Source organism: Castanea sativa, chromosome 4, assembly GCF_040712315.1.
Source record: "Castanea sativa cultivar Marrone di Chiusa Pesio chromosome 4, ASM4071231v1".
Lineage (NCBI taxonomy): Eukaryota > Viridiplantae > Streptophyta > Magnoliopsida > Fagales > Fagaceae > Castanea > Castanea sativa.
The window spans coordinates 28,212,956-28,226,635 of NC_134016.1; the positions used below are offsets into that span (position 1 = coordinate 28,212,956).

General features: G+C 36.2%; 1 protein-coding gene across 1 annotated transcript; it reads left to right on the plus strand.

The window, feature by feature from the left end:
- The first annotated feature begins 1,136 nt into the window (after nt 1-1,136).
- On the plus strand, nt 1,137-3,226 carry LOC142631188 (T-complex protein 1 subunit delta). Its single transcript, XM_075805287.1, has one exon. The coding sequence runs from the start codon at nt 1,375-1,377 to the stop codon at nt 2,980-2,982; it is 1,608 nt and encodes a 535-aa protein (XP_075661402.1). The 5' UTR covers nt 1,137-1,374; the 3' UTR covers nt 2,983-3,226.
- Nucleotides 3,227-13,680: the final 10,454 nt, after the last annotated feature.

Sequence of the window (13,680 nt, forward strand, 5' to 3'; positions counted from 1 at the left end):
CATTATTTCTTCATGTTCGTTTGTTCGGCTCAGAACAAAAAGGCAGAAAGAAAGCTTTGATTTGTGCTTGTGATTTTCTCCATGGTCTTGTAGTTGTATAGGCAATCAATTGATTCTCCATCATTAAGTTTTCAGTATGGAATTTTTGTGCAGACGAAGGATGAAGGGAATAATAATGGAGTGAAGATGGAACTAAAATTTTTAAATTACGTAACCGTGGGATATTTACAAAAACAAACCAGGCTATCGAAAAGCTCATCCTTTCCAACCTACAAAATGTAAGGTAAACACATTAGGAGAGGTACCCATAAAATTAAGCAGAAATATGAGATTTGTTTTCCTCTCTTTGGGTAAGTAATGTGTGTTTGGATCCATAAGTTCAAAACTGAAAATTTATTACTGAAAACAATAAAAAATTAGTTTCTGGGTTATTGTTCACTGCTAAAAACACTGTAATTTTGCATTAATGCACTGTTCATGTCTCATGAACAGCGCAAGAAACATTGGTAAAAAAAAAAAAAAAAGACAACACAGACACAAAACACATTGCTTTCATCAGTACCCAAACGGGTACTAAGAAGATAAAATTAAAACTTGTTTTGAGATATTATGTTTACTGTTTTTGTGGTGTCCTATGTTTATGATTGGAAAACTGTCTCTAGTACTCCACTTCTCCGCTATTTACTTCTTCCCACTATCTATCTAAAAAGAAATTGCTAAAGAGAAAGCTATTGTGTCCTCCCAAAACAAAGCTAATTAGGCTAAAATCCATTTGATAGGAATTCATTTCAATTATATAATTTTATTTTCGTTCAATTGAGCCATTTAAGTTTCAATTCTAAAATTTTGTTCAATTTTGCTAAAAATTTTATATTAAGAATGCAATTAACTAATGAAAAAAAAAAATTCATATAAAAATCTATAAATTTTTTTCAAGTGAAAAAAAATATTTTTAATGGCAATATTTTAACGAAATTTGACAAAATTATTGAATTTAATAAATTTAAAATATTTTTTTTTCAAGAAGCCTTTATAAGGTCAAACCCAAAAAGAGTTGGGCTAACGGGCCAAACCCAAAAAACACCTCAGGTCAATGGGACCGTATAACCAGGCCTAAAACTGAAAACGCTGTCGTTTAGGCTGTTTTTGAATTAGGTCAGTTTCTCACTCACTCACTCATTCCTTCCTTCCTGTACTGAAACCCTCCAGAACACTCTCCCGCTTCCCTCTTTCGAAGTCTCAAACAAAAACCCTCTCTCTCTCTCTCTCTCTCTCTCTTAGGGTTTCATTTCTCACTCTCAACTTCCACATTTACCCTTCAAACCTCTCCTCATCTCGTACACACTCTCTCTAGGGTTAGGGTTTTTTGCAGCAATGGCATCACCAGCAGCAGTCGCTCTCCCGCGATCCGGCTCCAAGACGGAGTCCTACGTGGACAACAAGCGCAAAGAAGACGTCAGGCAGTCCAACATCCTGTCCGCCCGCACCGTCGCCGACACCGTCCGCACCAGCCTCGGTCCACGTGGCATGGACAAGATGATCTCCACCTCCTCCGGCGACGTCATCATCACCAACGACGGCGCCACCATCCTCAACAAGATGGAGGTCCTCCAGCCCGCCGCCAAGATGCTCGTCGAGCTCTCCAAGTCCCAAGACTCCGCCGCCGGTGACGGCACCACCACCGTCGTCGTCATCGCCGGCGCTCTCCTCCGCCAGTGCCTCTCTCTGCTCTCTCACGGTATTCATCCTACGGTTATCTCCGATTCTCTACATAAGGCCGCTCTCAAAGCCGTCGATGTCCTCACCGCCATGGCTGTCCCTGTCGAGCTCTCCGATCGCGAGTCTCTCGTCAAGTCCGCTTCCACTTCTCTCAACAGCAAGGTCGTTAGCCAGTACTCCAGTCTGCTCGCTCCGCTAGCTGTTGATTCCGTCCTCTCCGTTGTCGATCCCGCGAAACCTGATATCGTCGATCTCCGAGATATCAAGATCGTGAAGAAACTCGGTGGTACCGTCGACGATACCGAGCTTATAAAAGGCCTTGTTTTCGACAAGAAAGTGAGTCACGCTTCGGGTGGACTCACTCGTATGGAGAACGCGAAAATCGCCGTCATTCAGTTCCAGATTTCGCCGCCGAAGACTGATATCGAACAGAGTATCGTGGTTTCTGATTATGCGCAAATGGATAGGATATTGAAAGAAGAGAGGCAGTACATTTTGGGAATGATTAAGAAGATTAAAGCCACTGGCTGCAATGTCTTGTTGATTCAGAAGAGCATTTTGCGTGACGCGGTGACTGATTTGTCATTACATTACCTCGCGAAAGCGAAGATTCTTGTGGTGAAGGATGTGGAGCGTGATGAGATTGAGTTCATTACCAAGACTTTGAATTGTTTGCCCATTGCAAATATCGAGCATTTTCGGGCTGAGAAGTTGGGCTATGCTGATCTTGTGGAGGAGCTTCCTGTTGGGGATGGAAAGATTGTGAAGATTACTGGGATTAAGGATATGGGTCGGACTACAACTGTTTTGGTTCGCGGCTCAAACCAGCTGGTGCTTGATGAGGCCGAGAGGAGTTTGCACGATGCTCTGTGTGTGGTTAGGTGTTTGGTTAGCAAGAGGTTTTTGATTGCGGGAGGTGGGGCGCCGGAGATTGAGCTTTCGAGGCAGTTGGGTGCTTGGGCGAAGGTGCTGCACGGGATGGAGGGTTACTGTGTGAAGTCGTTTGCTGAGGCGCTTGAGGTTATTCCCTATACCCTGGCTGAGAATGCAGGGTTGAATCCAATTGCAATTGTGACTGAGCTGAGGAACCGACATGCCCAAGGGGAGATCAATGCCGGGATTAATGTGAGGAAGGGGCAGATTACTAATATCTTGGAGGAGAATGTGGTGCAACCGCTGCTCGTGAGTACCAGTGCCATCACACTTGCAACAGAGTGCGTGAGGATGATCTTGAAGATTGATGATATTGTTACAGTGAGGTAACTGGTAGTTTTGGTTGGAATATGAAGAGCATTGGAGGAAAAATGTTTTCTTATGTTATTTTGTGTATTTTGTGCTTCTTTAGCTTGTGATTTGTGTTCTATTAGGATTATTGTATTAAAGGATTTTGACATGCTTTATTGCCAACTTTTTTTCCTTTGAATTTGGGATGCATGTTTCCTGGAGATTTTGTTAGTCTATATTTGTTTAGTTTTGGTAATTTATTTTTCATTGGAATTGGAACTCAGGATGGTTCACGAATGTGTCTACAATTTACATTGAATTTTCTATGTTGTTATGGTATTGTAAAATGCAAACATTGATGTATTGAAGGCCTTCATTGGCCTTACTGCTGATTGCTGAGTTCTGCCAATAAGGGATCATTCAGCATGATGACTTAGTACTACTCTTCTTTCTACTTAGATGTTCCCTATATATTTTCTAGAGTGTTTTTGCTAACTTGGCATTAACTTCACTTCTAGTTTCATCTACTAAAATTATATCATCTGCAAAGAGTATGCACCAAGGAACTTCTTGAATTGATGTAGTGTCTTTTGTCTTATACTATAGCCAAATAAAGTGGGATTTGAAGAGGCAATTTAGACATGTAGTCTTGGTTTGTGAAAGAGACATGCTACCTGTCTTAAGTGTGCAGTGTGTACAGATAATAATGCTTTACTAAATAGGAAAGAATTTGGACTTGGCCAAAGCTTGTATATTCATTTGCTAATTTAGCTGGAGAAATGACAGGAATAAGTTGAACCTCAAATTCTTTCATAAATCATTGTAATATCAACATTGTTTTCTATGTGTGTAAGTTTTATATTAAATAATGAAGCAGTGCATTTTGATTAAATGTGAGTATAAGTTGAAATGGAAGACAGCATATGTTGACTATCATACGAACTGTAGCTTAGGCTCACCAAAACTAGAGATGTAGTAACAGGAGTTTTGCCCTTTTTTGCTCAATTGGGTATTTTAAGGCCTCATAATGATTGAATGAGGTTGTGCATGTACATTCAATTCATATTTTTTAGTAAAACTCTTGTTAACTGCACGTAATCTCGTGTTACTGTGCCGGCCCAAGCTTCATGACTGCTTCTGTACGTGCCTCCCTTCTTACTATTGTCTCCATGCCATCTACTGTGCTCTCTTTACATAAGAAATGGATTAAATAGGGAGTGATCTGCTTTTGAATCTCTGCCAAGCATGGAGAGTCAAGCACCATAGCTGATGATCTGGGACCTGATCCAAGGAATTTATCAAGAAAGTCACCATGTCAATATGATTTTTGGACCATATGATTTGAAGAATTTCATCATTTTCTGTCAAAAAGTTTATTTTTTATATATATTAATACAACAAATGTTTCATAATGTTGTGATCTTTTTGGTATACCAATTAGGTACTATGGTGGGACTTAATTGTATTGAGTTTAGTTGGAAGATACCAAGAAATATGCAATCTTATAGAGCTATGCAGGGTGAGCTTATGATTACCTACCCAATACAGATTAGGTCACTTGATCTGACTGATTTTTCTTCTTTTGAGGTATTTAGCAAAAATGTACATGTTAGATTAGGTCACTTGATCTGTGCTTTTGAGGTATTTAGCTGTGGGTTATAGAAGTCAATGATATTTCTTCCATTGATATCTTAAGGATGATGGTTTCTGGTAGACTCTTGCTTTGGCCCTCTAAATGAAATGGGAAGTTTGTTCATAGGATTTCAGATTTATGAGAGCAAGAGCCATTATTGTGTTCTGCCATGGTTATGGTATTTGGTGGTTTAATTCTGTTAATTTTGGTTCAATGTAAAACTAGGTGTTTCCTTTTGGACCTTTTAGTTTAATAATAAATTACCAATCAAAAAATAAATAAAAGTTCAATAATTAACTTTTGCAACTTTGCTTGAGAGAATTCTGTTGCTTGCCAAATGTTTGCTGCACATTGTATAGTTTAAATTGGCAGTACAGAGGATGTGGTTGACAAGATTGCTATCATATAGTTAATATGATAGCCATAACCTCCAGGTCAGTGTTTCAAAAGATATTGACATCACCCATTCAAAGAGTGAGAAGCACTCCTTTTAATGAAATATCGACCATGATGACAAGCTATTTTGGTACTTTATTTATATGGTCACACATTTGGAGGGTGGATCAGTTTTGTTACATTGAGAGGGTTTGGATCCAGCTTTTTTTGGCTGCGTCCACGTTTTGAGTTTTGCTTTTTTTTTTTTTTTTTTTTCTCTGCTGCGGGGGGACAAGCGCACAGTGCGTGCACTGTGCGCGCATTGTGCGTGCACTGTTCACGTACTTTTTAGCAATTTTTTATTAAAAATAGGTTCCGCAACACTATTCATACATTTAAAAATTATTTTGCTACAGTGTTTTCAGTTTTCAGCAATAAGTTCTATCCAAACGGACCATTGTTGTTCAAATGGAGAAACTGTATGCAGTGATTTGACAATATTCTTTTGGAACTTGATGTTTATTAATTGTTCTCCAAAAGATTTTAGATGATTTTACTCACTATTTTAGGATTCACAACCAATTCTACATCCAATTTCACAACTATCTTATGTGGTAAATTATGGTCGGTTGTTTGTCACTTTTACGTGAACTAACTTTTTTTTCCACTACTCACAGGTAGCCTTTTCAAATAATTGTGAAAATGAGTGTTCTTGTGGTCCTAAAATTCTTCTTTTACTCACTCTCAAGTACCATAGGTATTCCACTAAGAGCATCTACAACAGTGGAGCTAAAAATTTAGCAATTTAGCTCCACCAAAAGTTACTTTATTTATTTTACCTACACACATGCTGCAGTAGTGGATCTATTTTAGCTTTTAATACAATAAAATAATATAAACATCGCAATAAAATAATATATCTACCACAATAAAAAGGTAATGCAAACGCAAAATAAAAAATTAATTTTTTTTTTAGCTCTCATGAACAGTGCACATCTATCTATAGATATGCACTGTAGCAATGAGCTAAAAAAATATAGATTTAACTCCACTGCTGCATGCTTCTTTTTGGTGTTTTGGTGAAGCTAAAATAGCTATATACCTATTTAGCTCCACTGCTGCAAGTGCTCTAAACAAGTCACAACCATGTAAATGACTGGCATCTATTGCAGTTGTGACTTGTGAGCATATTTCGGCCTCCAATAATGTTAAAATTCTTAGATTCCCTATAATGATGAGTAGTTTTTTATTTTATTTTTTTGGGCTGAAAGCTGAAGTAGATATCTTAGTTTTTGAAATTTAGGTAGTAATTCTGAATGAGTTGGTTTGTTGTCAAAATAATTGAAGGGTGAATTTTAATTTTCATTGTGATAACCTTCAGATTCATTGCTATTTTTTATATCAAGAAAAAGAAAGAAAAATCACTTTCATTGACCCACCCTATAGGTTTAGGGTCTGTTTAGATAGAACTTATTGCTGAAAACTAAAAATACTGTAGCAAAATAATTTTTAAATGTGTAAATAGTACTGTTGGCCCATTTTTAATAAAAAAAATACTGAAAAGTGAAATTTGTGGGTCTTATGAACAATGCACGAGATCCACTTATACACAGAAAAGGGTTGAAAAGTCTACTTTTGTGGTTACTGTTCATGCACAATACATAAACAGTAGCCTTTGTCCTTAAAAGCTGTGCAGCAGAAGAAAGAAAAAAAAAAAACTGAAACGTGAACATAGACGCAGACGCTGGATCTAAACGCCACCTCAATTTCAAAGAAACAAAAAATAATGGGTCTGGAAGGAAACCAAATGTTTGCCTTATATGATAGAATGCTGTGGATCTTGACTGTTTTTTCCTTCTTTCTTTTTTTAAATGGTTAGAAATGTCTACCCTACTACCTGAACTCTTCCCCTTCCCCCAACCCCTAGGTACTTACTAATTTGCCATCAGACCAATTGGGTTATTGGCAGAGATCTTGATGCTTCAGGTATGAGTATAGTTTATGGGTCACGGAGACTGAATGTACAGACTACAGAGTATAATGGTAGCTCACGAGGAGATGGATTTTGTCCCTAAAACCCTAGGGTATTACCATAGAAACCCATGTAGCTTTTCATTATTGTAGGCCAGCTTCTAGGCAAAGGAAAAATATGTGTCGAGCAGTATATAAGACAGAGCAACATTGAGAATGAGGAAACTAATTGAGGTTTAATAATATTCTTTTTTTTTTTTTTTTTTTGAGGAGAAGGTTTAATAATATATATTCATCGAAATAGAAAGACATTTTTTGATACATACTATAGAATTAAAGCCCTTAATTACTACCGATGTTCTCAATATTGAATGGTCAAATCGTAAGTGCTCCATTCTGAGACAGACTTTCAATATATGATTGACTAACCTTTTTATTTTATTTTTAGAAGATATGATTGACTAACTGGTTATACAAGTTTCATGCAACATTAGTAATAACAAAATTCAATCACACTAAATTCTAAATTTACAAAGGCTAAAACGATTTCTCAATTTTAAAAATAGAACACCAAAACATTGTGCAAAAGATGAATCATTTGCTTTTTGTACACAACGGAAAGTATTGTGTGCTTTCTATATATGGAGATTCTCTAAAAGAGGAAACGATATATTGTTTCCTTTTTCTTTCCTTTTAAATCATTAGCTTCAAAGACGGAAATTTTGATTCTTTTTTTAATAGTATTCTAGAGCATGTCTATGGTAATGCTGTAATTTCATTCTTCGTGATGTACCATGTATAATATTTTGATTCTTTTTGAATAGTATTCTAGATCATGTCAATGGTAATGTTGTAATAGCATTCTTCGTGATGTACCATGTATAATATTCGAATGATATTTTGCATAGTTGCAAATTTAGTATATTATTAATGTTATCTCTTGCCAATAAGCATTTCGTGTATGATAATTGAAGGAATCAGTTGATCCCATCACCTCCCACCCCCCACCTCCCAAAAAAGAAAACTACACTCATAATGGCGGTGCTAAAATTATTAAAAAGCTATTTTAGCACCCACCAAAAAATCATGATAAAAGGCCTAAACAAATGGCACATCGAGCCAGCCCATGGGGAGCAAAAGAGTTGAGGAAAGAAAATTGGGCTTACAAAAGAAGAAGGATGATGGGACCTTTGGGTGTGCAGCACGACTAGAGGAGGATTAAGATAGCTCAAAGAAGGATCAAAAGGCACCAGAAACGAGAAACAGATGGGTCCTTCTTAAAGCACCCAGCGATGCAACACAAAGCCTGAGGACTTGGAGAGCAACAACTCAGGAGCAAGAAGCCGGTGCCTCGGGGGACCCAGAAAAAGAGATCCACGAAAGGAAATGGCTGGAGAAACCTTCGGATTGGCAGAATAAGACTTCGCTTACTGGGAAAAATGAAAAAAGGGGAGGGGCGGCTAAAAGGGGATAAGCCCGAAAAGAGAAGACAGAGAAAAAAAAGGCTTGGAGAGAGAGCAAAGTTTAAGGTTCAGCTCCCCCAAGGCACCTCGGAACAGAAGGTCAGCAAGACACTTTTGAAGAAAAAAAAACCAAAAGAAGAGAATTATGAAAAATAAGGAAAGGATCAGTTGTCAGAAGGGCTGAGACAAACAGGGGGCTTTAGTACCCAGGGAGCCAAGGGGGAAGAATCAATGGTACCCCGGAACCCTAACGTGACACTATAAAAGGAAGAAGCAGCCAACGTTGAAGGGCAGTCAGGAAGAAGGAAATCAGATAGAATCATTGAGAAAAAAACTCTGTAAAATTCAAAGAAAGCAGGGGAATACTTTCCGGTATCTCAGAAACAGTCACTACAGTACATACTTGGATTTAAAAGGATTCAAACTTTGCAAGTTTTAGAGGCTTAGAGAGTCATCTAAGTCTATAATTTTTGAACTTATTTGAACCTTGTATTAAGTCTTAGTGAGCTCATTGTAATCCATAATTAAGAAAATTAATGAAGTATTTCCTATTGATTTGAGGAGCCCGAACAATTATCTTGTGTTTTTTTTTTTCTTTATTACTTTTGTCTGCCTTTGCTGTTTTCTAGTTGATTAATACACATATTCTTGATTGCTAGTGTATGTGTATCGCAGGAGTCTTACCCTGTGCATCCCTTAGTCTGTAAACGGCCCAGCTGCGGTAGACCAAGCCCAGTCCCTTCAAACTACAACTAGAGGGTTTGGGGTCCTTGTTTAAGCCTGGGCTTGGATACTGTCTGAAAATAGACCCTCACAGTTGTATCAATAGAGTAATTCTTAGGTACTCTCAACGGAGAATGATACTTTCTCCTTTCACATTCATGATAGGGTCTACTCTTAGGTAATAATACAAGCGTATGACTATATAAGTAAGTTGTCTATTGTTTTAATTACTTTAAATGACAATTAATTGCCTCCTCCTCTATTATATTAGAAGAAGAAAAAATCTTTTATGTTTTAATTATTTTTTATTAATTATTATCAATAAATCACAATAATCATTCAAAATAGTTACATTCATACTCATATATATATATGAGCAGACCATGGCATGGAGTCCATAAGTATGATAATTGATAATGTTTCAAAAATTAATAGGCTAAATGCTCCGGGCTTCAACGGTGATTAAAAAACTTGAAGAAAGAAGTGAATTATTGAAGGTAATCGGGGTGAACCGGCCAAATACCCTTCGACAATTAAATCAGTTCTTTCTCTTGAACTCAAGTATTCTAAGTGTAAGAATAGTGAAAGTGTACCTTGGGCTGATGAGATTAGGTCCCTTTTTATAGTGAGTTCTTGGGTGGGTCTACTTGTTAAGCTCCATTACCATCGTGGGAGATGTATGGGCTTAGTGGGGGGAGTTGGAGCGGATTTCGGGAAACTCACCCCTATGTCTCAAAATAGTAGAACACGGTCCAATTACTATACATTTGTAGGAAATTCTCTGAAATTTGCTAAGTGTTGAGTGGTCGTCCATATCTTCTTGTGATATGGATGACCAAATTACCTTGGACAACCACTGAGCCTTTGGATGTAGCCTATTCATTCTTTGTGACACTTTCCACTTGATTTCCTTTCTCGTGAATTGACTTGGATGTGGCCTAATCATGGACAACCACATGGACGAAACGAGCTTGATTCAACTCACCATCAAGAATTATATTCAACCAAACAAAAATTTACACCAAGATTTGTCTTCTTTTCATTTTTCTACTTTTCTACTTTTTTTATTTTTAATATGTCAATTTGAATTCATTGTTTTTGTAAAATCCATGTTTAGTCTACACTATATTTAATTAAAAAGTTTCTATGGTTTTCCATATATTTGATAGTTGAATTGAATGATTTTTTGGAAAAATTTTGTTTGAATAATTTGATAAGTTGCGTTATACGTCTTTGATTATTTTTTTTTAGTAATGCTAGTTTATTAACTTGTGTGGTAAGAATTTTCTTTTGACAATTCACAAAATGATTCTTAAAGAATTATTTTTATAAAATTGTTACTATGAAATAAGTTTAACCACAAAATGATTACTAATAATATTCTCACGCATTGGATGAGTTTACGGCTAGTTTCAAAATAAATAAATAAAATTACACTTTCCTACTAGTTTTCATTCTATTACTTCTTGTCTTGCTTTGATACATGATGATATTTGGGGACCCTTATCCACTACTACTAATGAAGTTTATAATTATTTTCAATCCAAAGCTCCAGCTGTGTTAATTAATTTTTGTGCAATGGTTGAGACACAATTCAACACTAAAGTTAAATGTATAAGAACTGACAATGCAGCTGAATTCATGATGAATTTTTTTTTTTTTCAAAATAAGAGCATCACTTATTAACTAAGTTGTACCCAGACACCCTTACAAAATTCTATTGTTGAAGGGAAACATCAAGACATTTAAACATTGCTAGATCTCTTAGATTTCAGTCTTCTTTGCCTTTGAAATTTTGGGGAGATTTTGTTCTTACTTCTGTCTATTTACTTAATAGACTTCCTTCCTTTCCTTTTCACAATAAAACCTCTTTTGAGATGTTGTTTAATCATACTACATCCTATGATCATCTAAGAGTATTTGGGTGTTGGTGTTTTGCTTCCACTCTTGCTCAACAGAAACAAGTTTGATCCTAGAGCCAAAAAATGTGCTTTCTTAGGCTATCCTATTGGCATCAAAGGATATAAGGTCATGGATCTTTCCACTAGTCAAATTTTCTTCTCTAGGGATGTTTTTCATGAGTCATCTTTTCCTTTTCTCTCTTCAAGTCCAAATGCAACTGCTCTCCCTGATCCCTTCATTTTTTCTCAGTCTGGTGTCTTTCATTCTGAACAAAGTCCTCCCATTTTACCAATTTTTGTTCCACCTATCTCCATAAACATTAACCTTGAGCCTCTATCTATGGACATTGATCTTGCCTATCAAGATGTTCCTATGGCATTTGATGATTCTTTAATGGATATTGATGATTCCATTGAATCTGATAATTCGATTACTACTACAATACCTACACCTACACCTACACCTCCACCTACTATAAGAAAATCTTCTAGATTTCATCACCCATCTTCTTATCTTCAAGACTATAAATGCCATTCTGCTGGTTCCCCTTATGATTTATCTTATTGTCTCTCCTATTCTCCTTTTTCAAACCCTTCAAGTTGTTTGTTTCTAATATCACCCACGCGGCTTCTAAACCTACCTTTTTTCATGAGGTTGTCCAATCACCAAAATGGAAAATTGCTATGGATACTGAGATTGCAGCTCTTGAAAATAATCACACCTGGACTGTCACTCATCTTCCTCTTGGTAAAAATGCAGTTGGCTGCAAATGGGGTTTATAAGATCAAAAACAATTCAAATGGATCCATAAAGATATACATGGATAGGCCTGTGGCCAATGAGTTCGCACAAGTAAATGGTTTGAATTTCACTGAAACATTCTCTCCTATCATTAAGTTCACTATTGTCAGGCTTGTTCTTGGCTTGGATGTTGTGCAAGAGTGGCACATCTTACAACTTGATGTGAACAATGCCTTCCTCCATGGTTATTTGCAGGAAGATGTGTACAAGCAATTGCCACCTGTCTTTCACAACAAGGGGGAGAGTGGTACTGGTTCTTCTTCCTCAAGTTTAAGGCCTTTAGTCTGCAAATTGAATAAATCCCTTTTATGGTCTAAAACAAGCTTCAAGACAATGGTTTGCCAAGCTTTCAAATGCCATTCTTGTGTTGGAATTTACATAATCACAGGCTGATTATTCTCTATTCACCTTGAACACAGGTTCTTCTTTTATGGCTTTGCTTGTTTATGTTGATGACTTGCTGCTCACTGGAAATGATCAGAATTATATCAATTAGTTGAAGGGTATGTTAGATGCCAAATTCAAGCTGAAGGACTTGGGGTCTCTACATTATTTTCTTGGAATTAAGGTGGCTACAAACACTGGTATATGGGGTAGTTTGAATCAGAGAAAACACTCACTTGAAATTCCCCAAGACACTGGTCTGCTAGGATACAAACTAGCTAAAACTCCCATGGAACAAAAACTCAAATTTTCCAAAGCTAAAGGGGTACTACTTACAGATGTTATTCAATATAGGAGATTGATTGGTAGCTTAATGTATCTCACATTGACTAGGCCTATCACATATGTTGTGCATCACCTAAGTCAATTTCTCAGTGAACCTCGTGAACCACACATGAAGGCAACTCTTAAGAATTTTTCAATACATTAAAGGCTTTTTGTGATGCAGATTGGGTTAAGTTGTCCAAATACCAGAAGGTCTTTAACTGGATATTGTTTGTATTTAGGTGAATCTTTGATCACGTAGAGGTCTAAGAAGCAAAGTACAATTTTCAAAAGTTCAACATGTGAACTGATTTGGTTAATTCAATTGATGAAAGGTTTGTGCTTTACTCACTCAAAACCAACCTTACTTTATTGTGACAATGAAGTTGCTCTTCACATTGCAGCTAACCTTGTATTTCATGAAAGATCTAAGCACATTGAAATCGATTATGATCTCATTTGTGAAAAGATATAGCAAGGAGTGATCAAGACCTTTCACAGATCATGAACTCATCAAATTGCAGACGTGTTTACAAAAGCTTTGGGGGTTCCTACATTCGCAAGGTTGATTGATACAATGGATCTCTTGAACATTTACAACTCTTCTTGTCAAGGCAATTCAGTACAAAACAATGGTACACACATATACACTTAGATTAGGCTAGAGTAGAAATTCTATCCTGTATAAAAAAAAAAAAGGAGCAACAACAGCTCTCTTGAGGGCGATTGTTAAGAATAAGAGTGAATGAAACAGTTTTAGTCTCATTTAAATGAAGTACGATATAAAGAACTGAGCAAGCACAATTTGTAATATTCCATTTCATTTCATAAGAGATTCAAATTTAATGAACTCTCAAACAAAGCTTAAAACAAGAATAATAATTTCTCCCTAAAATCGTTGTAATAGCTATTCATTAATAAGTATAATAATTTCTAAAATACATATATTTCCAAATAAACAAACTTTCCATATGCACATAACAATTATAAAAATATAAATATAAAAAAATAACTTATCTCTTAAATTTAAAAAAAAAAAATATTACTTTATAGGAAATATAATTATATAAGATATTTCTTAAAAAATATTTTAAGTTTTATTCCAATATTGCAACTCACAATCAAATTTATGAATAGATTTAGTTATTCCATTACAATAAA

What these genes read in the sequence shown, in the direction of transcription:
- LOC142631188 (XM_075805287.1), top strand. Translation starts at nt 1,375, where the DNA reads ATGGCATCACCAGCAGCAGTCGCTCTCCCGCGATCCGGCTCCAAGACG.